The sequence below is a fragment of the Bos indicus genome, chromosome 28 (genome assembly GCF_029378745.1).
Source record: "Bos indicus isolate NIAB-ARS_2022 breed Sahiwal x Tharparkar chromosome 28, NIAB-ARS_B.indTharparkar_mat_pri_1.0, whole genome shotgun sequence".
In the NCBI taxonomy this organism is placed as follows: Eukaryota; Metazoa; Chordata; class Mammalia; order Artiodactyla; family Bovidae; genus Bos; species Bos indicus.
Genome location: NC_091787.1, coordinates 29,458,099 through 29,485,486, shown reverse-complemented (window position 1 = coordinate 29,485,486; position 27,388 = coordinate 29,458,099). Strand labels below are relative to the sequence as shown.

Below are 27,388 nucleotides of genomic sequence, written 5' to 3'. Positions count from 1 at the left end.
AGTAAAACCTTTCTCCTGGTTGTGACCAAAACATCTCCCAACTTCGCCAAATGTCCCACTGGGGACAAAATTACTGTTCTGTCTGTACAAAAGCTGTGTGTTAAGAATGTTCACATTAGGAGAAGCAAAATGGCTCCTGTTTCACATGAACTCTGGAGAAATTGATGACCTTCAGAGGTGTTTTGTTTTGTTTTTGCAAAGTTTATGTGGTTAAATACAGGTAAGGTAAATGTATGCTATGACTACTGTTAAATGTGCCATAGCAGATATCTACAAAAAGTTTAGTTTGGTGCACAAAGGGAGTCTACCCAAGAGAAGGTAAGGAAAAGGTCAGGAAAAGCTGCTTGAGGCAGGAAGGAGATGGGTGATCTTTGAATTGAATCTTAATAGATTCATAATTGTTGGAAGGCATACAGTGCTTTCTAGGGAGAGGCAGTATGAAGAAAGGACCTCTGATCCTAGAAGGCCTTGTCAGGAAAGAAGGATGAACTGAAAGGATGAAGTGGAAAATCCAGTGGTACTGCCTGAATAGGCTAGTGGATATTTGGGCCTATAGCTCAGGAAAGTGGGCTGGAAATAGGCTTGGAAAATAACCTCTCAAGGTGATAGGGCAGAGGGAAGGGCAGGGATGAAATCAGCAAGGTATTAATAGTAATATAGAGCAAAGAGAAGTAAGGACACCCTTGTTATGGAATGCTGAGATTCCAGAAGTCTCCAGGCAGACTGGGCAGAAAGGCCCAGTGTTTGCCAGACAGAGTGGTGGGAGCTGGGAAATTAATGCTGGGTTCCCAGAGAGTTGTGCAGTATCGTTTAAATTTTGGCAGTGACCTTTCTCAAGTACCTTAGATTTCATCCCTGTTGTAGGGCCATGCATATTTTGCCCTTCCCACTTAAAAATTTCATCTACCCTATCCCACCCCCATGAGGAAGCCTTGGATAAGTTCTCGAAGTTTAGTGTGCATAGACCTACCTTGAGGACTTGTGAAAACAAACTGCCAGGCTTCACCTCTAAACTCTGGAGGTGAATTAAACTAATTCAGAAGGTCAAAGGTGGAGCCCAATAATTTGTGGTTCTAACACGTTTCCAGGAAATGTGGCGGCTGCCAGTCTGGGGACCACAGTTTGAGAACCACTGTAAAAGGTAGCTGTCTTTTTGTTGCTTTGGAATATAAACTTTCTTAATGAGTTTAAAATACTGCTCTGGGCCTTGAAATGCCCTCAAATGTTTAATGCTAGTGTGTGTGTAAATTAGATAGGGCTCTGGTGTGAGGGGAGCCTAGAATCACCTAACAACTCCCTTCTGGAGTGGTTTTGATTAATGAATCTCGTATTCCCACTATTTATGATCCCCATGAATATGCATTCCACAAGGCACTATTAAAAGACACCGTTCTTGTCCTTAGAAGATAACCAGAGAGGATTGCACATCAGGCAGAGAGGCTGTCCCTGGTCTCCAGTCTCGAGGCTTCTGCCGCCCTCCACTGATGCCTCAGAACCGGCTGAGTTTCTCAAATGGCTTGAGAGAGCCCGGAAGGAACTGTGATAAAACTGGCTGGTGCACCCGAAAGGACCTCCTCCTCGCAGGTGGAGCGGCGACGCGGGGTCGAAGGGAAAGCCCGAGCCGGGGTCCCAAAGGTCGCCCGGACGGGCCCCGCCGGCACCGCCCTGTCCTAGCCCAGAGGCGTTCCCGGCCGCGGCTGCGGCCCTAACGGGCTCCGGTGGCGGCCCGGCGCCCCGCCCCTCCCGGACCCGCCCCCGGCTCCATCTTGCTCCGGACCAGGTTGGGCCGTGACGCTGCTCCGCGGGGTCAGGTGAGGAACGGCGCCCCCTACCCTTGCAACCCCTCAGCCCCTCGGATACCTCGCCCCGCCCAGCTCCGTGGCCGGCCACCCGGGAGTGGGCGGGGCCCCGCCTGCGGCCTCGAACCGGCGCGGGGGACTGGGGGGAGGCTGGAGGGGCCTATAGGCCCCAGGGGTGGCCGGCGAGCCGGTGCGCGCATCTTGGGACCCGGGCTGCCTGGTGGGGACGTTCGGCCGGGGGTGCATTCGGGCGGGGTCGGCGAGGTGGCCAGACCACGGGAAGTCCTGTTCGCCAGTTGTCTCTGCCCCTCGTCTGTCCGGGGATCCTAGGGAGCAGTGAGGCCTCCGGCGCAGGCAGGTGGACCACAGGTGGAGGGACTGAGGCCAGAGGATGGGCCTGCTGAAGCGGCCCTCTAGGAGAGCTGAGTAGGAAAGCCAGTGAGCGCTAAGTCCGACTAGATTTCTTGGTGACACAGCAAATTTAGGGAAACTTGGGGAATTTGTACTTTGCTTAGTGAGCCCTAGGACGAATGCGGAAGCCTGAAATTGTACACTGGCCCAGGTTTATAATTCTTGGAAACTATTGTAGGAAGTAGCATTCCAGATTTGATTCCTAGTTCCTAAACGGCAGCAAACCTATGCGGATATGAGCCTAACCTGGGTGAACTCTTCTTCAGAAGAAGATGGCTGATGTCCACTGTAAAGTGACAGAAATGAAAGGAAGTCGTCCAATTGCCTCTAAACTTCCTTAATTTCTGCCAGTTGGTGGGGAACTGATCTGATAAAGTAACCTGTCCTAATTAGATAATGAGTATAATGAGTTACCTACCAGTCAGGGAAGGGGTTTCAAGCACTAGATAAGGAGGTAGAACTACTGCAAACCGAAGCCTTTCAGTCCTCACTGGTGGTGACCTGCCTCCAGTTCTTTATCGAAGAGCCCTTGCTGACAGATTTAAATGGTCCTTCCCAATCAAGAGGCAGATTTTGGAAAATCGTAGTATCTACTGTTGGCCATCTTCATTCACCCTTCCTGTTTTGTTTCATTTGTTTCATAAATTTTGAACAGCTACCTCCTGTGTTCCTGGGCTTCATGCCATCTCTGAGACTTGCCTAGGGAGACCCAACCCTTTTAGTAGTTGACTCACTGGGTGGAGATGGTCTGGAGAACCAGGAATGCTTTTCTAGTCTTTTAAAAAGTAGTTGCTGACTAAGAATGTTGAAAAGGACGTAAAAGCTGTGGTTCACCAGTAAAGTCTAATTGTTCTTTGGGCAAAATTGAGTAGTTTGTTGAGTCACCCTTGGGTTTGTTTAAGCTTTGTACAAAAGCTTTTAAAATCTGAAATAGATGATACATGCATAATTCCAAAAGGTCTATAGCTACTTTGAAAAGTCTCCTTATGCTCTAGTTCTCCTCTCCGAGGTACTGTTTCCTACTTTGTTGAGTCTACTTTCAGGGATATTCTCTATATACAAATAACTGTATGTTTTACACATTTGGTTGCAGAATATCTATGCAGTTTTTCACGTTGCTTTTTTCCCACTTAATGTGACTTAGAGATGGTTTCTTATATGAATAAAAGGAGAGCTGCTCATGTTTTTTTATTCAACTGTTTCTTTTGTATTGGAGTATAGCCAGTTAACAATGTGATACTTTCAGGTAGACAGCAAAGGGACTCAGCCATACATATAAGAGAGCTGCTCATTTTTAATAGTTGCGTAACATTTTATTGTATGGCTTTCTGTAATCTGTTTTAGCTGTCCCTTATTAATGGTCTTTTAGGTTGTTTTTAATGTTTTATTTTAGCCACACTGTATGGCTTGTGGAATCTTAGTTGCCCGACTACGCCCTAGCAGTGAAAGTGCTGAATCTTAACCATTGGACTGCCAGGGAATTCCCTAACCTTTTTTTGTTACAAATAGTGCTGTAATGAATAGCTTTGTATGTATAATAATTTTGCATTTTTGTAAGTATTTTTATAAAGTACATCCTGGAAATGGCATTGCATTCTACTCTTTTAAATTATTTTTCTTTAAAATATACCCAGATTCACTTTCTTAAAGTTGCATTGTTTTCTTATATGCAGATAGTGTTTATCTTCATTCTGTTCTGACACTCTTGTTGGCATAATTCCTCTAGAACCCTTTAAGGTAAGACTTAATGTAGTAGTTTTAGACTGTAGAAATAGGACTTTGTCACTGGAACAGTTCCTGAGATTCAGAAATTTAAATAACTTATGTAGTCTTTGGTGCTATAACACTTGTCTTTAAAATTATTATTAATTTCTCCCATAAATTATTTTCAGACTTTTTCTTTGGAACCTGACCTCTTTTACCCTTGGTCCCTCTGACTGTTCTTAGAGGGTATTGCTTCTCTTTTATTCCTTTTATCAACTGGGCTTGGAGAAGAAGGGAAAAAAAAATGATTTAACATCCTTTGCATCCAGGTCTTTGGATCCCAGATGACTGGTTCAGAACTGTCTGAATCAGTATTCTTATTATCTTTCTTAATAATTTTTAACTTCCGCTAGATATATGCCCACTCATTTTCAATTTAGCAAGTTTTTAGCTTCTGCACTGTGCTATGTCATAAGGGACACAATAATAATTTAAATTTATTTTCTAATTTTCCTGTACTATATATTCAAAAGGCAGGCTACTTCCCCCTGCCCCTCTCATCTCTTTATCAGCACCTAGAACAGTGCTTATTACATTATGGGTTTTTGTAAATGTTGAACTGGATTTGTTTGGGATCTTTTTTATTTTAACTGGAGTATAGATTTACAGTATTGTGTATATCAGTGTTAGTTTCAGGCGTATAGCAAAGTGAATCACTTATACATATATCCACTATAGATTCTTTTCCCATGTAACCCATTACAGAGAATTGAGTAAAGTTCCCTATGCTAAACAGTAGGTCTTTATTTGTCATCTATTTTATATATTTTAGTATGTATATATCATTGTTTGGGGTCTTGATAAAAGAGAAATACAAATCATTTATAGCTGTACTGGGGAGAAGAGCCAAAACACACATTGATAAACTTGCCAAATTAAATGGTAGATTCAGAAATGCCTAAATATTCTGATATCAAAATATTGCTCACAGACCAGCAGCAACAGCATCACCGGGAAGGGTAGTTAGAAATACAGAAGCTCGGGCCCCATCTCAGAACTACTGAGTCAGCCTGCCTGATAGGCTCTTTCTTTCAGAAGATGTGATTTGATTTAGATTGTGACAATGTATATCTTCAAAGGTCTTATTCCTTATATGAAATTACAGAGGACATTTCTTATTGTTGTTACAGAATGTCATACCCAGGCTATCCGCCCACAGGCTACCCACCTTTCCCTGGATATCCCGTAAGTATTGCCACTTAGGATACTAAAATAGCTCATGTCCTGGGAACAGGTGTTGCATAGGACCAGCCAACCCATGACAGATGTTACAAATATGCTAGAGCAGCGGTCATAAATTCAAACAGCCAGAAGTACTGAGTAGAGTACGTGAGTGAAGGCAGGGTTGTGGAGGAACTACAAAGACTTGTGTCACCTATGGAAAAGCACCTGTTAGTCCTCTTCAGCCTGATGTGTCCATACAGGGAGGTTGATTCAATGTTGCTGGATATTCTATTTCTTTAAGTAAAGCTTAAATATAAATAAAATCTAGATTTTATATGAAACTGCCCATTTTTTTAAATTGGGAAATGCATATTTTAAAATGTTAAATACTGTATGATTCAATACAACACGTATGTAAACTAAATCCATCCTATGAGTCACTGGTTTTTAACCTGTGTGTTGGATGTTTAAATTAAGAAGGGCTTGACTCAGAGAACGCAAATTGCAGTGGATTAGAAGGCCCTGGATTTGTAGTTCTGAGACTTTTAGTATTCTGAGTACATGTTATAAATGTGCTACCAAGTTCTACTTTGCTGTTGACCTGTACTGTTCCGAGGACTAACCTCATAGCTGAGGTTAGTGTATTTCCGTTTTATGCTCATAAGTATGTAGGGCTTCTTTGTAATTCTGGGTAAATAGAAAGAGGGGCCTATATGGATTAGTGACAATATGTGTACCTGTGTGTAAAGTGAATATATAGTTCTCCTGAATTTGTCATAAGAGAAATGAAATTTGTAACTATGTTCCCAGGTCCCTATATACTAAACTGGACTCTGGCAACCATTTCTGTCAGTATAGGCTAATGCTAAAACAGACAATCTCAACATCCCGATGGCTCAACACAATAAAAACCTATTTCTTGCTTACTCCAGTCTCCTAGAAGTCAGTGGTGGGGATGATGGGGGAAGTGTGTGGTAGGGAGCTAAGAGACCTTGTTCCATTTCATCCTGTGGGTTTTCAGGCTCCTTCTATCCTCTGTTGCCTTAGTATATTGACTCTACCATCCTCTAGTGCTTTGGAGTCCTCCACTGGATTCTTTGCTTCCAGCTGGCAGATGAAGGAAATGAGAGAGGAAGAGACATCTTAGAGGATTGGGCAGGAAGTCATGGGGACCAGGCTGGAAGTGGTGTACATTACTTCTGTCCACTGTCCTTTACCAGTATTCAGTCATATCCTGGGAAATGTAGTCTCTGTGGCCTGGAAAAAAGTTTAGTGAACGTGTAACAGTCTCTTTGGGCTTTTTCCCAGGTGGCTCAGTGGTAAAGAATCCACCTACCAAGCAGGAGAAGTGGGTTCAATCCCTGGGTCAGGAAGATTCCCCTGGAGAATGAAATGGCGACTGATTCTAGTATTGTTACCTGGGAAGTCCCACGGACGAGGAGCCTGGCAGCTACAGTCCATGGGGTCTCAAAGAGTTGGACACAACTTAGTGACTAAACAACAACAGTCTCTTCAGACTTAGACATTGTGTGATCTGAATTGAGGTCCCAAATGTCACACCTAGTATGTGCTCAGGTCACTTTTTTATTCTTTCTGTTATACACAGGTCCAGGTGTATTACAAGAAAGCCATGAATTCTTCTCTTTAGGGTAGAGAGGCAGATCTTTCCCGTATTTCCAGGTGCTAGGAGAATGAAGAAACTATACTGAGCTTTGCTAGTTGTTCATGAAGCCTTGAGGTGTTTTGTTTTTTTTTTTTAGCCTTGAGGTTTGAAAAGAGACACTCCCAAATAGAGAAACAGACTCTTCTTGCCTAACACACGTAGATTTACATAAAACTGAATTCTGACAGGTATCCTGACAAACTACTATACTGATAAACTAATATGAGATATCAGGACTTCTAATGGGCTTTTTAATATGTAAAAGAATAAGCTAGATCTTAACAGTTATCTCTGTTTTCTTAGCTAGGTTCTGTTTCTCAATGATCACAGTCATTTGAAAACTTTTCTGGTTTTTCAGCCTACGGGTCAGGAGTCATCTTTCCCCCCTCCTGGTCAGTATCCTTATCCTAGTGGTTTCCCTCCGATGGGAGGAGGTGCCTACCCACCAGCACCAAGTAGTGGCTACCCAGGAGCTGGAGGCTACCCTGCCCCTGGTGGCTATCCAGCCCCTGGAGGCTATCCTGGTGCCCCACAGCCAGGCGGAGCTCCATCCTATCCTGGAGGTGAGTCGTGGGTTGTGGAAGTAGTGTAACACTTCTTTTCTTGTCTCTTTAATCCTTTTTGTTCCTGCTTGTTTTGTATGAAATCAGAGTTTCTCTTAGCCTGCTTTCTGCCTTAGATAGTAAGGACTTAGCTGGCAAGGTAGAGGAATAAAGATTCTGAGGAGGCATGAAAGCTGGAGAATTCTCAGGAGCGATCTCCAAAATTCTGTGGGAATTAGAATAAATCTCATGGTCATAAAGGACTAATGGTTCACTTGATAATTTGTAATCTTAAGAACTGATTGAGACATTTGGTTTTAGCATGATTGTGACCTTAGGACAGCTCTCGCCACAAGATGTAAAAAAAAAAAAGAAAGAAAAAACTTAGCACTTTTATATTGTAAGTCATTAGGGCAAACGAAGGAAGTAACATTTTTTTAATGTATTTTTTAATGGGGAAGGAGTTGTTGAGAAGTTGAATTTAGACCAAAGGGACTGCTACTGTAGCATTATAGATTATTTCTTTTATTATTTGTAAAGTTTTCACTTCGATCATGAGACCTGTCACTATAGTTTATTTTTCTCTCTTCTTCCAGGCCAAGGGTTTGGAGCCCCACCAGGTGGAGCAGGCTTTCCTGGCTATCCACAGCCACCTACACAGTCTTATGGGGGTGGCCCAGCACAGGTCCCACTGCCTGGTAGGTATCAACTGTCCAGAAAAGCACAATGGCTTGATATTTTGAATTTTTAAGTTGCCATTGAAAGAACTTAGTTTGTGTTTGGGATCATCTTTAGTAAATGTTTATACTAAATACTTATTAGGTACTATCTGGTTTCATGAAAATGTATTAACCTGATAAAAAAGGTTTAATCATAAGATGGAAAGAAGGACCAGTTTTTTTCAATTAAAAAAAATTATCTCTCCTGAAGCCAAAAAAAAACGAAACCTTTAGGAATTTCTCTGTCATTCGTGTAACACGAAGGGAATGAGCCCAGAACCATGTGCTGCCATCCTTTCCAAACAGAATCAGAATTTAATCTGGTTCAACTATTTTGTTCTTCTTTTTAAAGTATTATTTTTAAAGAAATTGTGTTAAATTGTTTTAAAGAAATTACAACATGGAATATTTTTAAAGGTCCTTGTGACCAAAGTTGTTTTTTGATTCAGTATATCATGATACTTAAAAATTATTCTAGTGAATAACATAAGTGTGAGTGTTCTCATATGTTTCCATATTCGTAATAAATCAGTACTGTTTTGAAAAAATAAATCAGTTAATACCTTTTGCTGTATTTTTTCTTAATATGTAGGTGGTTTTCCTGGGGGAGCGATGCCTTCTCAGTATCCTGGAGGACAATCTCCTTACCCTAGTCAGGTATTTTTGGTTCCTGTCTTTTAAATTAAGTCTGCTAAAGAAGGGCCCTACGCCTTTATTGATCTTAGAGATTTCCTTGAAGCAGGGAAGATGGTCTGTAAGAGACACTTAAGACTTTAATCTTTGCTTCTGATAGACTGCATGCGCTTTGGTCCACCCGTGTCCTGATGACTTTGATAAGACAAACATAGGTCCCTTCTCTCAGGTGATGACACCCATACTCTTTTTTCCATAGAGATTCAGTCATTAGATTGGATTCTTGGCATTGGTTTTAGTTCTTTTTCCTCCTCCCTTGCTGGCAGTATAACTATGAACTCAGGTGGCTGGGTGATTGATATTTCTAGCCGTGTTTTATGAAGTATGGTTTTATTTTCCATTTTTGCCTTTATAACTTTCCACTCTTCTTTCAGATCAATACAGAATCCTTTCCTTCCTATCCTGTTTTCTCTCCTGTTTCTTGGGATTATAGCAGTGAAGTGAGTAAGGTTTTCTAATGTTCACTAATCACTCAGTCCCCTAAACGTGCCTTCATTTGTTTCTAATTTCTTGTGTATTTGTCTCTCACCACTTCCTCGAGGGCTCACGATAGCTATTTTATCTTCATGTCCCTGTAGTGCTTGGCAGGCCCTTTAAGCATGATAGTGATTAATGTCTGTTAAATTGATTTTTCAGTAGTCTCAGAAGGTCTCCCATATATCAAATCCTTGCCCCATTTCAGTATAGCTCCTTACTTTAATATTAAGTTTTATTCTTTAATTGACTTGTTAATTCCTTTATACCCTATGCAGGTTATTAGGAACATAAGCAGTTTTATGTTTACTTTATCTTGATTTTCTCATTTCATACTGTCTATTCATAAAAGTCTAGCGTTTTTAAGCTTTTTCTTCAGCTGGGTTGGGAAAGGGATTACAGTATTGGAAGAGAAACAATTTAGCCATTTTCTGGCTTACTTTCCTGATTTGAGGTATTTGAGCTCCAGAGAGATTAAGGAACTTGTCCCGGGCCACACAGCTAGTGAATGACAAAGCTGAGACTAGATCCTAGCTCTTCTGCTTTTCAGAACAGCAGTCTCTTTGTTAAAATATGCTACTTTACTGATAGAGTAAATGATATTCCTTGAAAGCCCATAGTAAATTGCTTTCACTTCTTTTTTTAAAAAATCGTTGAAAGTTGATTGTTAATCATATTATAAATCTGTAGCTATTCTAAACATTTGTTATGAGAATTTTTATTTTAGTTTAGTTTAAGCATGCATATACTTTTAAAGACATCATTTTATGACTGAATATAAAAGATTTTTAAACATAAAAACACTTAAAGTAAAATACACGTATACCTGCAGCTTATCTTGTGTAACAATTACTACCTTAAACTAAAACCAGGCAGTTAACAGAGCAGTAGATTTTGGAAGAGCTTTTAGATGGAGATGGAATAGACTACCTCGTGAGCTCCCTGTCACTGAAAATCCGCTGGTGGAGGTTGGTTGCTGTGTGTGTGACTTGGTTGAGTAGTTCAGGCAAGTGACCTCTCTTGATTGATCCAGTTCTAATTCTATGGCACTTTTTCAGCAAGAAGGTTGGAATCAAATGGGTGTCAAAGGGTGGAAGTCTTGGTGGCTGATAGTATGGGCTTTGCTGTGCTGGGAAATCCTCTGTAGTTAGAGATTTGACCTCAAAAACATGGACCCTGATTTCGAGTTCAAAATAATGCCTGCAGGATGATAGTATTCTCGATGACAAGAGACACTTCAAACTTAGACTTTGAACAAAGAATAAAACAAAGCCATTTTTCCCTCCAGATGAAAAATGGAATAGGTTTTTGTTGTTGTTTTTGTTTTTAGAAACAAGATGACAAAATGCGAGTGATGAAACAGTACCTGATGGGAGTTGGTTTCTCTTTCTACCTAGTTCAGTGTATTTTAAACAGAACCTTCTGCCCTGCTTAGGATTTTAGTCACAATGGTTACATCAAAGGAAACTTTCATAGTTTTTGATACATTAAGCCTCATGTAAAGGCAATATGTTGAAAAAATTTTTCAACTTGAATATATGCTACAAGTAGAATATTTTTAGTTTTCCTTAAAACCACAATACAAATATTTCTTGTTAGTTCTTTGCTTACATTGCTAGCTTAGAAACTAGTGACAGATGATTGTTAGGCTTATTGGTAGGAAAAAATGTATAGATGAGTGGGAGGAATTACAGACTGTAAAAGTGTTTGCTGAAAGATGGTCTGGTCTGCTTCTCCCCAAACACTTTGTCCCCACTGCTGCTGCTAAGTCGCTTCAGTCGTGTCCGACTCTGTGCGACCCCGTAGACGGCAGCCCACCAGGCTCCCCCGTCCCTGGGATTCTCCAGGCAAGAACACTGGAGTGGGTTGCCATTTCCTTCTCCAATGCATGAAAGTGAAAAGGGAAACTGAAGTCGCTCAGTCGTGTCCGACTCTAGCGACCCCATGGACTGCAGCCCACCAGGCTCCTCCGTCCATGGGATTTTCCAGGCTAGCATATTGCTGTATTCAATGGGTATAACTTGAAATACAGTTTCAGTTGCCTACATAGCAGCTGAATAATTTTATATTTTGAAACGATGTTGATTTCATCTTTAAATGATACTTTAGAAATACTTGGTTAAATAAAATATATTATTAAAATTAATTTTTAAAAAATGTGGTGGGATATCATCTTGTCTCATCTCATCTCTCTTAAGCCCTGATTTGAGTCTTTTAAGAAAACTAATAAACTGTTTCATAACTTTGTATTCAGAATTTTTAAACTTAATTTTGTAATAATTTCAAACATTGAAAAGTTGTAAAAATTATATATGGTTTAGTTACTAAGTGTGTCTGACTCTTTGCGACCCCATGAATTGTATGCAGCCTGCCAGGCTCCTCTGTCCATGGGATTTTTCCAGGCAAGAATACTGGAGTGGGTTGCCATTTCCCCCTCCAGGGGATCTTCTGACCCAGGGATCAAACCCAGGTCTCCTGCATTGCAGGCGGATTCTTTACTGACTGAGCCAATTCCTATATACATACCCTCTACTCAGATTCCCCAAATATTAACTTCTTACATAAATACAGTGATCAAGAATTAATGTTTTAATGACACTATTACTCCACCTTTAGACCTTATTCAGATTTCATTAACTGTCCCAGTAATGTCCTTTCGGCTCAGGATCAAATCCAGGATTAAACACTGCGTTTGTTGCCATGTCTCTTCAGTTTCCTTTAATATGAAATAGTTCTTCAGTCCTTGTTGTTCATCACCTTGACACGTTGGAAGAGTACTACCAGTTATTTTGTAAAATATTCCTTTATTTGGGTTTGTCTGATAAGTCCCTCTGAGTAAATCTAGGTCATGCCTTTCTAACAGGAATACCACAGAAGTGATGCTGTGCCCCTAGTGCCTCTTACCAGGAGGCACTTACTGTTGATGTGCCCTCTTCCTGGTGATAATTGGTGTTGATCATTTGTTTCAGATGATGTCTGCTAGGTTTTCTGCTGTAATGTTACAAAGTATACACATTATACTTTTACCCACTAATTTTAGCATCAAATTAGTGATTCTTGCCTGAAACACTTATTACTGTGGTCTTTGTCATTGGTGATTTTTAAATTTCTTCATAGATTGGTGTTTAAAAAATGTATCCATTGTTTTGCTTTTTGGTTTATCCTTAAAAAATTGATGAATAACTCCAAGAGTCTCTAGTCATCAATTTCATTTTTTGTGCTTTTCTTGTTGTAAGATGTTTTATTTTATGTCTAATAATCAGAGCCTATACTGAAAATGAAGAGAGATTACCAAAATTACATTGCTTGTTTGAAATCTCACTGGGCAACTCCGACTCTGCCTCCCTAAAGCCATTATTATATTCTTTAAATAAAACACTGCCAGTCATCTCACACTGCTCAGGGATCAATCTCTTTTCCCCCCTATTCTCCCTTGAAGGAAACCAAGGCATAGAAAGATTGTGACTAACTTCACAAGCTTGACTGTCTTGTTTCCTGAAAGTTTGGCGTCTTGCTGTCTTTTGGCAGGAGAAGGATGGTCTGTATCTGTTCCGCCACAAAAATAAATATTCTTGTCCTGAAATCTCAGCACTGGCTTTCTTGCCTAAGAGTGATGATTGGAGAAGTCTTAAGTTGTTGTCTTATTAGCAGAGAAACCTGAGTTGGGAGGGATTTTTTTTTTTAAGCTAGTGTTTCTAGTATTAAAGATGTTGAACATTTTTTCGTACTGTTTTTCTCCCAGTTTTATTGAAACCCAATTGAAATAGAACATTGTGTTAGTTTTAGGTATGTAACATGTTGATTTGGTATATGTATATATTGGAGAAGGAAATGGCACCCCACTCCAGTGTTCTTGCCTGGAGAATCCCAGGGACCGGGGAGCCTGGTGGGCTGCTGTCTATGGGGTCGCACAGAGTCGGACACGACTGAAGTGACTTAGCATAGCATAGCATAGCATATATTGTGAAAGGATTAGATTACCACAACAACTGACTTGGATTTTATGCCTCTTGTTCTTAGCCTGCTCCGATGACTCAGGGAACTCATGGAACAATCCGACCCGCTGCCAATTTTGATGCCATGAGAGATGCTGAAGTTCTTCGTAAAGCAATGAAGGGTTTTGGTAAGGAAAACGTATTTTTGTCTTATTTATAGTAAGTTCAAGTGATTGGATATAAAGTAAAAATAAGGTTTATATCACAAAACCAAGTTTATATGTGAGCCTGTGTGCACACGCCTCAATTTAATCTAGCACCAGGCACCTTGTAATCGAAAAAATGTCCTCAGCGAGCACCCCACAGAGACCTCATCCTTATTTAGACATGTGTGGTTCTTTCAGGTACAGACGAGCAGGCAATTATAGATGTTGTGGCCAATCGTTCCAATGACCAAAGGCAAAAAATTAAAGCAGCTTTTAAGACCATGTATGGCAAGGTATGTTTTGTTTTGTTTCATTTTCTTTTTAGGACTCAGCAAGAACAGTGGCCTGTAGGCCCTGAATTCTGTCAAGTTGGATACTACATTTTTATTAGTACTGATAAGTATAAAGTAGAGATAGCTAGACTTCAGAGACCCCAGAAGAGGTGTATTCAATATTTATTTCTCTTAAAAGCCTTTCCAATTCTAGAGTAGTCCTTGATCTCATAATCATACCCATTTACTATGTCTGATAGGTGACACACGTTCAGTAGAAAGTAGATTATGACCATAATCATAATCAGTACCTTGGTTCTCAGTCTTCTCCTTGAAGTGGGATTCAAGGACTTCTTATGTGGCCGTTGCTTATTCTTGGCCTGTGGCATCATCTTTCACTTCTCTCCCTCCTTGTAAACATATCCTGTTTTACAATTTTATAGAACCTCTTGCCATTCCCTGCACACATGCTTCTGTGGTTGATATATGTTGTTTTCTTGTCCTGGAATACCTTTTCTTCTTTTGCTGCGTGGCAGACAAGCTCTCCAGAATTTGGCTTGTTTAAGCTACTTTGTGAAGTTTCTCTCATTGCTTGTTCCACTGTGATCTCATAGCACTTTGTAAAACCTCTACTGTAACTAATCTCAGTGCCCACTCCCTAAAAACTGTGAGCTGCCCTAGGGCAAACCATGTCATATTCATCTTTGTGTTTATAGTACCAAGGACAGGAACAATAACAGATAGCCACATAAATATTTGTTGAGTGGATGATCAGTGACTAAATCCAGCAAGGTTCTATGGCTGACAGGTGCCATGGCTTCTTAAATATAAAGGGCAAGAGTGGGTAGCATTGGTTTGTCATTCAGATAGGAATCCTAAAAGTTTTCTGACATTCTCTGGATCCAATTAACTTTTCTCAGAGTGGGAGTAGAGGCCCACTGACCTGATTGATCTTTTCTACTCTGCTTTCCCTCTCTGCCCAACCCAGAGTCCACTTCCTTACTCTTAAGGCTCCTTAAGCGACACAAGGTCTAGATTTCCCTTAGGGTTCAACATCAGACTCATTTTTCTCACAAAAATATTTTTTGTTTTATGAATTTCTTTAGTTCACATGTAGTCTGTGCTTTCTTGTCCTAAATTTTCTCATGTATCACTTTTGAGTTAAAACTAAATTCCCAGACTATTTTCCTTACCCACCGCCACTTTTTGTTTGGACTTCTTATTAGTAAAAACCCTGTCCTCTAGCCAGCTGTGGAGTCTTTGGTCCCACATTCTTCTTTCTCAGTCAGTCAGTGAATATTGTTTCAGTGCCTGTGTATGCCAGGCACTGCGTTGTCCTGGCAACTGGTTATTGCTTGTCTTGTTGATCTAATCTGTAAAAAGGCTCTTTAGAAATGTGTCTTCTATCTCCTTTTTTTCTTTCCATTTACACTGTCACCACTCAAACCCAAACCTTTATTACTCCTTATCTAAATATTCCAGCAGGCTAAATTTCATATATATCTTTGGTCATTATAATCCATACTGCCTGTTGTTTTCTTATATAAAAATTTTCAGTGACTCCTCCCAGCATGCAGAATCAAATCCATGTTCTTTAGCTTGGTATTCAACGTAATAATCCAAGAATATAGTTACAACTTTGTTTTTATTAATGTCTAAAAACATTATTCGTAACAAAATTGGTTGTCTTATTGTCCCATTGAAAAAATTTTGCTCATTCTTGTGTCTATACTAAGTAATTCTCAACCTGAGCAGAATATCATAATTTCTTTCCAAATTTAAAAACACATGCAGAATCTGAGTATTCATTCTTGACATAATTTTTTTTTTTAGAAAAATTCTGCAGATTATTTTAATGCATATAGCCAAGGCTAGGAACAACTTTTCTGTTCTTGTTTGTGTCCCTCCTCCTTACCTGAAATATCTTTCTCCTTTCTCTTTGCTAATTTTTACATACTCTTCAATACCTTCACTAAAATTTTCTCTGAAGCTCTCTAGCCCACTTTAACTTTTCCTACTTCAACTTATTTCTGTGCTGCTTATTCATCTGGTGCTGGAGAACAGGCTGCTTTATTTTAGTTTTTAGATGTTTGTCTTTTCTTCTCAAATAAGAACACAATGATGATGATTTCTGCTTCCTCATAAAACAAGAACAGTTTTTTATACTAAGAAAATACGTGTTTATCATTTTGTTAATTTGAACTATTCTTTGTTTCCGATTCCTCTTTTTTGGTACCTGGTATAGTGGCGGAACTACAATAAGTTTATTATTAAGTATTTATTAATAGAACAACTAAAATATATCTTCTTGAATATAATAAGCTTAAATACTTAATTCTGTAGTGTATGATATTCTGAACAGAAATTGAGGTTTTCTTAAAGTAGTTCAATTCCATTTTTCTCGTATTTCCCTTAAAAATTTTAAGCAAAACAAAATTTGGAGAGCTCATATACTGAATTTGTGTTTGTTATGTAACAGGATTTAATCAAAGATCTTAAATCAGAGTTAAGTGGAAATATGGAAGAACTGATCCTTGCCCTGTTCATGCCATCTACGTATTATGATGCCTGGAGTTTACGGAATGCGATGAAGGTACTATATGGCATTTACTTTGAGTATTTTATCCTATTTCAAATGTAAAACCCCATAAATTATGCAGTTCTGAGTTTACAGTGACAGGTAAACCAATACATTATTTTATACCATCTGAATATATAGAGCTTTTCAGTCTGGAGGCCAAAGTTATGTTTGGTAGAACATTAAGATTTAATAACTTCCAGAAATTTGCTTTTTGTTTGTAGTTCTCTCTCATTCTCCCTTCATTTCACATAGGGAGCAGGAACTCAGGAACGTGTGTTGATTGAAATTTTGTGCACAAGAACAAACCAGGAAATCCGAGAAATAGTCAGATGTTATCAATCAGAATTTGGACGAGACCTTGAAAAGGACATTAGGTCAGATACTTCAGGGCACTTTGAACGTTTACTTGTATCCATGTGCCAGGTGAGTATTGAATTCAGTGTCTGAGTGTTGGTGGAGGGAACATTCTTTACTGCCTACTGCCAGTGGGCATTCTTTATTCCTTTTAATATCTAGCCTCCGTGGAATCTTGACATCTTTAAGAGGGACAACAGAGAATCATCTGTATGGGTTTCTTTGTTTCTGTATTGAAAATTATTTCTGTAAATCTGGTTGTTGTAAGGAGTCAGCAATTAACCACATGAAGGTTGTATGAAATCAGAAATCAACTTGAGGCTCTGTGTCTTAGAATGAAGCTGCATCTGTATTTTTAAGGTTAGCATTGTTCTGCCAGTTAATTGGGACCATCGGCTGAAGATATGCAGGTCTGCCATGCGAGTGCAATAAGAGTGAGACAGAAATGCAGAAAACATGTCAGCATCCACTGAAACACTGTGCTTAAGTACCGTCCTTGTTCTGATTCCCTAGATGTGCTGGCAGAGTTGCAGAAAATTCTCCAAATAGGGTATATGTAATGATACTATAAATAATCAGGGTATATTTGAAAGAGATGATGCAAAAGACTAGCACACTGATTCGGTATCAGGAGTTACTGGCTCTCCTGCTAGTGCACAAGGTTGGACAGTCTTGAAGATTCTAAAAGTAGACAGGCTCTCAGAGCAAAGGGATGTAGTTGCAGAAAAGGCAGTGTGCCAGAGCGTGTGGGTATGGAAGTGAGAAAACAAAGCAAATGGTGGGAGGACATTGAATTTACCTCAACCAGTAACAGAGCAGGAGGGTAGGTTAGCAGGAAAAGAAAATCAGAAACAGAGTTAATGCTAAAAAACGAGTATTCAGACTTTAATGAGGTGCTGAATGTCTCTTTATGCAGGGTTCAGGGCCCAACCATTTTACAAAATAAAGAGCCCTTGTCCTGGAAGTGGCTTTCTAGGACAATGGGACCATATTGTGTGCTTGAAGCCAAAGGCAGTCATCTGGGGAGTTGTTGTTGAGCTCCTATTGCCTGTGCTGTATTCAGCCCATTTAGAATAGGCTTCTATACATTGCTTGTGCCAGTGCTCTTCAGACAACAGCTCCTCAACCTTCAAGGAACACATCTCCATTCTGTTCCTCAGACAGACACTAAGACTCTAGAGGGCGACCTTTTCCTTGTTTGGGTTTGTGTTTCTGTTTTAGAGAGAAACCAACTACCCAAGAATAAGCTTTACTCTTATTCAGGCCCAGAGCTTCCTCTCTCCCTCCCTCCCCGATCCCATCCCAGGGAAGAGTTTGGTCTATAAATTGATACAGCCTGTCAGTACTTGTGTTATTTATAGCTTCTTCTTAAAGTCTCACGCATCATTTTTATGCATACATTCATAATAAATACTTACATATTAAGATTACACTTGGATGAATGAAAGGAAGTTCACGGAGCCTCTATATTATATGCTTCCTCTTTTGGCTTAACTTCCTTGGAGGGAGGGGCCTTGTCTTGTCTTGTGGCCCCACCACATAGCACATCCTGTTGGTTCTGTTCCTCTGGAGAACCCTGACTAATACGGCCTGATACAAAATAAGTGCTCCATACCTTTCAGGGACATGGTGAATATAAAGTGGAACTCAGTATAATGCTGATCTTAAATCCCAGCTAAGCAGAATCATACTTTGTTAATTTGAGTGGTAGTTCTTATCTCCTAGGAGACCAGGTCCTCAAAGCATGGCTTAGGAGTCGCTTCATCATGAGAAATCTAAAGTTACTTCAGACCTTGGAGTTCAGGGATATCCAGCTTCTGGGACGTCTCAGTGCGTCTCTCCCCAAGCTAGACGAGAGACAGTGCTCACTGGCTCAGAACTTGGACTGATGGAAGGAGACCTTATCACCAGAGAAGCGAAAAGTGAAATTCCTTTGATGGCCAAGGGATTTCTCCCAGAGGGTGGAAGTGGCTGCATTGTTAGTGTTCAGGACTTGCTGGATCATGAGTCTGTGTGTGTGGCTACAGCCTCTGGAGGTGCTATAGTTTGCAGTTTCAATACATACCAGTCTCTTTCTCCTGGCCCAGTTACCACCCTTCAAAGCACCTCCTCAGAGAAGCTTTCCTGGACTCTCCTGGGCCATTTGTCATTCCCTGCTCTGAGCCTGCATTTAATTCCCAGAGATTTTGGTTGTAGCCCTACTCACTCTTTGGAGACATCTTTTATCTCCTTCATGGGAGGAATGAAGTAGTGATAATCATTTCCAATCTCTGTGGTTTGTATCATACCTAGACTTTCAATACCTGCTACTGGAGAAATGTTTATTGAATAAAAACAAAAAAACCCTGCAGCTTGTAAACCAAGGATCAAACCCAAAAGAGTGATTTATTTAAGAATCCCTGTCTCTTTAGTCTATCGAGAAAGCTTTTTAAACTGAATATCAGTAAAATTTTCTATACCTTCAAAAGTAAAATGTCTGTGTAATTTTTTATGGAAACGTTTTCTAATTTAGCTCTCAAAGCCCTGTAAAACCTCTCGTTTTAATATAACCTCATCAAACCATGATCTACATTATAAAATCCATAGTTGGCAATGTAATAAAATATTAGTTACACTAGTATAGTTTCTTTGGAAATGAAAGATAAGCGTGACAAACTTTATGCATTAATTTTTAGTAAATTGTCCTTTTAAATTCAAAAATGACCAGATTGGAAAACCTTGTTTTAAAAATAAGACTTGTATCACTTTCTTCTAACTCCTGCATTCCTTTTTTTGCAGGGAAATCGTGATGAGAACCAGAATGTTAACCACCAACTGGCTCAGGAAGATGCTCAGCGTCTCTACCAGGCTGGTGAGGGGAGACTAGGGACAGATGAATCTTGCTTTAACATGATTCTTGCCACAAGAAGCTTTCCTCAACTGAAAGCTACCATGGAGGCCTATTCCAGGGTATGAACTTTTCTTTTGAAGATTTTGCTTCTATTTTAAGGTGTCAAAATATTTCAACCCCTATACTTTTTTGTCTACAGATGGCTAATCGAGATTTGTTAAACAGTGTCAGCCGTGAGTTTTCAGGAAATGTTGAAAGCGGTTTAAAGACCATCTGTAAGACACTTTTCCTGTTTTCGTGATTTGCTTTGTTTTGTTTGTAAATGAGTGAGGCTTTGAATAGTTGTTCCCATTAAAAGGTGATTCTTAGTATAGCCTCCCTGGAGTCTGCTTAGGCAGAGACAAGATAATCCTATGTTTTTATATGCAGTTCCCTATGAATGGTTGGTGGTGTGATCAAATAGGATTGTTTTGGAATTATTTGGTCATTATTTTCTATGCCCTTCTTGAGGACTATACAAAAATATATAACGGATTGTAGCATTTCCATTAAGGTAAATGGGAAAGCCCTAAGGAAACTACAGAGTGCCACCACACAAAGCATCATTTTGAGCCCCCAAATGCTTTTCAAGTATTTAGCCAAATGAGACCCTTTTCCATTTGAAATTAAAAACCCAGTTTTTGGTCCTGACGTCCAGAAGCTTAATGAAATGGAAATTTTGTTCTCGTGGAGAATATAAGACTAAAGAGAATATTAGTAACACATTGGTATTAGCAATTGAATATCTTATAAATACTACTATTGTAATTGTAGCTAACACAATAATGTACAGTTAGTCCATCTCTGTGAAAGGTAGAGCCTTTGCTAACTTAATTTTCCTATTATCATTCTCAAGTCTGTGTTTTCTTATTTATATTGGAATCTGTCTTACATCCTTCTTTCAGTCAAATGATACATTTGACATCTAGAATTCAGATTTTAGTCATTATTCCATTTAGTTAGGTATTACCAGGGTACAGTTGCTACACATTTTCTCATGTTAAGGGGGGAAAATGTTAAGAATTTTAAGTGACTGCATCTGTGGAGAGAAAATGGGATTTACTGGCCAGAGGGAATCTTGTAGAATTGAAGGTAGACCGTCTGATGCAGCTGGAAAGAAAGATGGATGCTGAGAAAAATCAAGGGGGAGAGCACTCTACAACTCACCTAAGATTTCTGAGATAATTACATAGGAAATGATCAAAAGCAGCTGCAAGTGATAGATGAAGCTGGTGTGTGGACATCTTTGTCATGATTTCACGTCTGAAGCCTCTCTCACTTTCAGTGCAGTGTGCCCTGAACCGCCCTGCCTTCTTTGCTGAGAGGCTCTACTATTCTATGAAAGGCGCCGGCACAGATGACTCCACCCTGGTCAGGATTGTGGTCACTCGAAGTGAGGTGAGGCGCTCACTTTCTGTCTGATCTTCACTTGATTTTGAATATTGATTCTTTTTTCTTAGCAATATTAAACACAATTTTTCTTCTAGTTTTATTGAGATGTAATTGACATACCTCACTGTATAAATTTAAAGTGTGCCACATAGAAATTTGACTTACATACATCAGGAAGTGATTATCACAGTAAGTTTAATGAACATCCATCATCTTACAAAATATGAGATTAAAGGAAAACATTTTTCCTTGTGATGAGAACTTTTAGGATTTACTGTCTATACATAAAGCAGTGTTAATTATATTTATCACATTGTATATTACACCCCTAGTAACTTATCTTATAATGGGAAGTTTGTGCCTTTTGATTGTCTTTCTCCAATCTGCCCCCTCAATCCGCTACCTTTAGTAACCACAAATCTTATTATCTTTTTGTTTGAGTTTGTTCATTTTTGAAGTGTATTTGCCTACAGTACTCTGCTGGTTTCTGTTATAAAGCATTGTGATTTTATATTTCTATACATTTTAAAAGGATTCCCATGAAAAGTCTAATTATGACATATCACCATACAAAAATACTACTTAGTTATTGCCTGTACTCCCCACTCATTCACACTCTTCACTCATTTACTTTGCAGCTGGCACTTTGTACCTCTTACTCTTTCACCCATTTCCTTCCCACCCCCAACCCCCTCCCTTCTGGCAGCTACCTGTTTGCTCTTTGTGTCTATGACTGTGTTTTGTTATATTTGTTCATTTGTTTTTTCAGATTCCACATGTAAGTGAAATCATGCAGTATTTGTCTTTCTCTGTCTCACTTAGAATGTTAATTTCTTAAAAGTTCCTCCGTTGGTTGTCAGTCCATGAGTGACGTTAAGAAAGAGCTCTCTTTCATTGTTGGCAGAGGTTGTATAAAGCATAGTGTTCACCTTTTTCCTGCTGTGAGAGACTTGCTTTAGTGAAACAGACTGCCAGGAAATTCAAGAAGAGTTTATCTTTTGGGTTTCATTTTGCTTATGTAAAAAAGTGGATGAGGGAATTCCCTGGTGGTCTAGTGGTTAGGGTTTGGCACTTTCACTGCCAGGTTCAGCACTCAGGGATTGAGATCCTGCAAGCGTGAGGCGCTGCCAAAAAAAAATCAACAGGAAGCTGTATGAAAGACCTATGCAGATCAACCCTATTGGACATAGAAATTCTTAAAATTTAGCATGCACTGTATAATAAAATAACTTAAAGTTTTATCTTTATCTTTTTACTTAAATATAGCCTCAAATGTATTCCTTTCTTTGACTTAGTATATTTAGTAGACTTTTTTTTAATTGAAAGAAGCATATACTATGAAATTATATGAAAGAAGGTAAATCATTTTTTAAAAGACAACTATAATACAATATTTGGAAAAACTTTGTTGTGTCTTTGTTTTTAGATTTAAATTTTCTAAGCAGGATCTCTTTTTCTTTATAATAAAATACACGTAACACAAAATTACCATTTTAATCACTTTTAAGTGTATAGTTCTGTACATTCCCATTGTTGTACAACCATCACCACCAGAACTTTTTCAACTTAAAAAAACTGAAAATCTATATTCATTAAACAATAATTCACCATTTTTTTGCTTCCCAACTCCTAGCAGCCACCCTTCTATTTTCTATCTTATGTATTGCAATATTTGACTACTCTAGCTAATTTATATAAGTGGAATCATAAAGTATTTGTCCATTTTAACATTTTTAGGGTTCATCCACATTGTAGCATGTGTAAGAATTTCCTTCTTTTCTAAGGCTGAATGATATTCCATTGTATGTATACATCATGTTCATGTCTGACTCTTTGCAACCCCAGGAACTATAGCCCACCAGGCTCCTCTGTCCATGGGATTTTCCAGGCAAGAATACTGGAGTGGGCTGCCATTTCCTTCTCCAGGGAATGTATACACTACCTTTAGTTTATCCTTTCATCCGTCAATGGACACTTGGGTTGCTTCCACCCTTTGACTGTTGTGAATAATGCTGCTTTTAACGTGGGTGTACAAATATTTGAGCCTGTGTTTCACTTTTGTGGATACTCAGAAGTGCAATGGTTGTGTCATGTGGTAATTCTATTTTTATTTATTTGAGTAATTACTATACTGTTTTCCAGTGGCTGCACCATTTTACATTCCTACCAGCAGTGAACAGGGATTCCAACTTCTCTGCATCCTGGCCAACACTTTGTTAGTGCTGGTAGAAATGCTAGCTATAAAATGTCAGTCCTTTGGTGTTTTTTCCCCTCTGCTTTGGTTATACTTAGGATCTTTTCACTATTAAAGAACAATTTAATAAATTATCAGTTTTCTTTAACTTTTTTCTAATATTACAAATATCGTGTCTTGCATGCAGATTGATCTTGTCCAGATAAAACAGATGTTCAGTCAGATGTATCAGAAGACGCTGGGCACAATGATTGCAAGTGACACGAGTGGAGATTACCGAAAGCTTCTTCTGGCCATTGTGGGCCAGTAGGAGAGATTTTTATAAATGAATGAAGCTATTCAAAGCTTATCTTCAAAGCAATGACTGACCTGCATGCAGCAACATCAACCCTCACCTAACCAAAAGAGCTTTTACTAAGGACCGTGTCAGGGTATTGTGCTTGGTTTGCACATGTGGTTATTGCCTTAATTCCAATGTTCTTTTTTTCTCTATGTACAATCAAGTAAAGCCATATCACAATGATGAAGTAATAATGCAATGTTTGTAAAGCATAATTCTCACTGCTCTTATTCTAAATAGGACACCGAATTGAGTAAAAGTCACAACAGTTTCAAATTCTGTGTGATAATATTGAATAAATTTTAATAAATAATATTGAACATTAGATAAACCCTTTGCTTTCCATTGGACAGTTATAGTTGGTAGTATGTCAAAATTGTATTACTTTTTAAAACAAATTCAGCTGCTTTGACCTAAAAGAGTAATTTGCATCTTACTTCACATAAATCAGTATTCTATATTCATAAACGTTGAACTTCCCACATAGAAAATAGTTTAGTATTGGCTGTAGCAGCTTTTTAAAAAGAGATTATATGTTTATATGCCTAAAATATATAGCCTACTTTTATGTCTACTAAGACTGCCTATAGATCTTTATTGGCCCTTGATTTAAAAAAAAATTATAAAATACTTTTAGTTGCAGTTTAATCATGATTCAAGAAAATGAAGCTTGACATAAAAGGTGCCAAATTAATAAATAAATGAAACTTAAATCATCTTCCTGGGAGATTGAATATTAGTTCTTTGGAGAAGTCGTTCAGGAACTCAGTGCTATAGCAGTGTGATTTCAAACCTGGGTTTATTCCCAGTACTGAGCAATTGCTTATTATGTTGAGCATTACAATAGGTAGTTAGGGAAAGTACAAAGGAAGGAGGTTTGTAATCTAGTGGGTGATCTAAACAAAACTTAGGATACAAGGATATTGTTACATTATAAATTCTTCTGAGAATAATAACCCTATTTGTTCTTTTTGTTGAACTCCCTGGCACAAAGCAGGTATTTAATATATATATGGTGAATGATTGTAGTAAAAATTGAGGGAAAGAAGAGTAAATATCAGTTATAATTCAATGAACAGTTGTTTGGGGGTAAGTGCCAAGGGACATACATGCAAGGTGGTATAAGACACAACCTGACTCTTAGAGAGAGAGGCCTATGTACAAGTGTAGTGTGAGGCGAAAGCAAGATACACTGGTAGAAGGGTAACAGGCCAAGGTAGATTTCTGACATAGATTTTGGAAAAATAACTAACAGCAATAGGATTTGGTAAAGGAAAAGGGGTGTAAGTTATTAAAGGAAGAAAATTTGTGAGGAATATATTTTTAAACTTTTAAAGATTGATATATATCATACCATTCATCCTTTTAAACTGTACAATTTAGTGGATTTTTAGGATATTCACACACTTGTGCAACAGTCACCACAATCAATTTTTGAATATTTTCATCACCCAAAAAGAGAACTTACATCCATCAGCAGTCAAGCCGTCTTTCCTTTCTTCCTGCCTGTCCCCTGGCAGTCACTAATCTACTTTCTGTCTCTATGGATTTCCCTCTTGGGGGCTTTACGTATGAATGGAATTACACAGTGTGTGGCCCTTTGTGTCTGGCTTCTTTTAATCAACGTACTGTTTTTAAGGTTCACCTGTGTTGTAGCATGAATCAATACTTCATTCTGTTTATGGCTGAATAATCCATTGTTTGGATCTACATTTTGCTTGTCCATTTATCAATTGATGGACATTCGGGTTGTTTTCACCTGTTTACCATTATGAATAAGGCTGCTATGAATATTCACGCACAAACTTTTCTATGGACACAAGTTTTCAATTCTCTTGGCTATAATAATAGGAGTGGAATTGCTGGCAGTAGTATCTTTATGTTTAACTTTTTGAGGATCTTCCAAACTATTTTCCAAAGCAGCTGTACCACTTTACAGTCCTGCCATCAGTGAATGAGGCTCCCAGTGTCTTCATTCTTCCTGACACTATCATTGTCTCTTTGATTCTAACCATCCTAGTGGATGTAAAGTGGCATCTCATTGCAGTTTTGATTTGCATTTCCCTAATAACTAATGAATATATTTTCTTGATTGGCCATATTTTCTTGATTGTCCATTTGCATATCTTCTTTGGGAAAATATTAAAATGCCTGTTTTTAAACTGGGTTACTGAGAATTCCCTGGCAATCCAGTGGTTAGGACTCCATGCTGCTGCTGCTAGAGGCCCAGGTTTGATCCCCTGTTTGGGGAACTAAGATCCCACAAGCCACATGGTCCCAAAAAAGATTACGTTGTGTGTAAGGCAGGATAGTTATCTCAACACAAATACAGTCGCAATCTTCACTTGGGAAAAAATCCAGGGAGAAACGTCTTACTCAACAGTTACATGTTTTTATATTTGAGAACTTTTATGACTTATAACACTAACTTTAAAAGCATTTTTCTCAATTTTTATAATTTTAACATGTTTATTAGCAGAAATGCAATTTATTTTTAAAATTAGACTCTGGTGACTATCCGTGGAAAGTAATGTGTGAGTGTGTGTATAGTTTAATAATTTGTTTTGAAATAATTTCAAATGTGTAGAAAAGTTGCCAGGACAGTACAAAGAACTCCCATGTCCTCTTTACCTAGATTCTCATACAGTTAACATTTTATTGGTTCATTACTTTGAGTGTGTGTGTGCGTGCATATGTCTTTTGTTATTGGTCTTTATTTGAACTGTTGGTGGGTTGAGAGAGCAAACTGCAGTCATGCTGTCTCATCACTCCTAAACACTCCAGTGGGTGTTTTCCCCTGAACAGGGTCACTCTTCTACATAATGGCAAACAATCTTCCACATCAGTAAATCAATATTGGTACAACACTACCACCCAATCTAGTAAGCCTATTCAAATTTTGCCCACTATCCCAACAATGTCTCTCTTCATTTCTGGGTCAACATCCTATACAGAAATATGTACTGCATTTAGTTGTGTGTTTTCAGACTCCTTTAATCTGGAAGAGTTGCCAGTCTTTTGTAGCTTTACAGTTTTATTAAAAGGTACAAGCTTTTATTATAGGATGGCTTACAACCTGGGTCCTTTGTCTGTAGGAATACCACAAAATGATGCTTTGCTTTTCTCAGTGAGTCTCATCAGGAGGCATAAAATGTAGACTCGTCCCCACACTGGTGATGTTAACCTTGATCACTTGATCATGCTGGCTTCTCAAATTCACTGTTTTTCCCTTTGTAATTGATTAGTATTCCAAAATCATGCCAGTAAACTTATCGAATCTCCACATACCAGCCTTAGCACTGAAGACTCCTGTCTAAATCATCCACTCCTATAGTTGGTGCCAAGTGGTAATTCTCTATTTCAATCATTTCCTCTCCATTATTGGATTAGCATTCAACTGCTATAAAGAGCTTTCCTTTCTCTTCATTATATCAATGTGAACTTGTGTATTCCTATCTTATTCAACAGATTGTAATCCATTATTATTGTTTACTTTGATGTTCAAATTGTCTGATCTGGCCAGTAGCCCCCCTCAAGTGGCTCCTAACAGTGTAACATTTTAAAGTATGTATACTGCTAAGATTCATACACACGGTGAATAGCTATAGTTCATTCATTTCGACTGCTTTGTAATATGCGATTTTTTAAATATATTATCAGTGTATTCATCCTCTCTTCCTTTGGGTTGTTTCCAGGTTTTTGCTATTGTATTTTGCCTTTCCAACTCTGAGGTAATGCTGAATTTCAAATGTATTAAATTTTTCCATTAACATCATATACTTGGAGTCTGTTTATTGTGTAAATATTGCGCACTAGAAGCAGAGAGGTTTTGCATTCTTCCCAACAATGTGTGAGGCACTTATTTTGCAAATATTGTCTTAGCTGCATTTTTCACGGAGAAAGACTTAAATCATCTGTTTTCAAAATCGTTTAATAAAGATTTTTATCTTTAAATAAATTTCCTTTTGGTTTGTCTATTTATGGAGGGTTATTGAAAGAAAGGAAATGGCAAAAAA

General features: G+C 38.6%; 1 protein-coding gene across 4 annotated transcripts; it reads left to right on the top strand.

The window, feature by feature from the left end:
- Positions 1–1,627: 1,627 nt before the first annotated feature.
- On the top strand, positions 1,628–27,330 carry ANXA7 (annexin A7). 4 transcript variants are annotated; one of them, XM_019953953.2, is made up of 15 exons: positions 1,630–1,811; positions 3,884–3,947; positions 5,105–5,159; positions 7,160–7,364; positions 7,940–8,041; positions 8,655–8,719; positions 9,130–9,195; positions 13,250–13,352; positions 13,569–13,663; positions 16,122–16,235; positions 16,476–16,646; positions 19,356–19,526; positions 19,607–19,682; positions 20,732–20,844; positions 23,220–27,330. In XM_019953953.2, exons 3-15 carry the CDS (start codon positions 5,106–5,108, stop codon positions 23,340–23,342), a joined length of 1,458 nt encoding a protein of 485 aa, XP_019809512.2. In that variant the 5' UTR covers positions 1,630–1,811; positions 3,884–3,947; position 5,105; the 3' UTR covers positions 23,343–27,330. The 4 variants fall into 4 exon arrangements, with proteins under 4 accessions (XP_019809513.2, XP_019809512.2, XP_019809514.2 ...); XM_070781937.1 differs by lacking the exon at positions 1,630–1,811 and adding an exon at positions 2,130–2,153; XM_019953954.2 differs by lacking the exon at positions 3,884–3,947 and having other exon boundaries at positions 1,628–1,811.
- Positions 27,331–27,388: the final 58 nt, after the last annotated feature.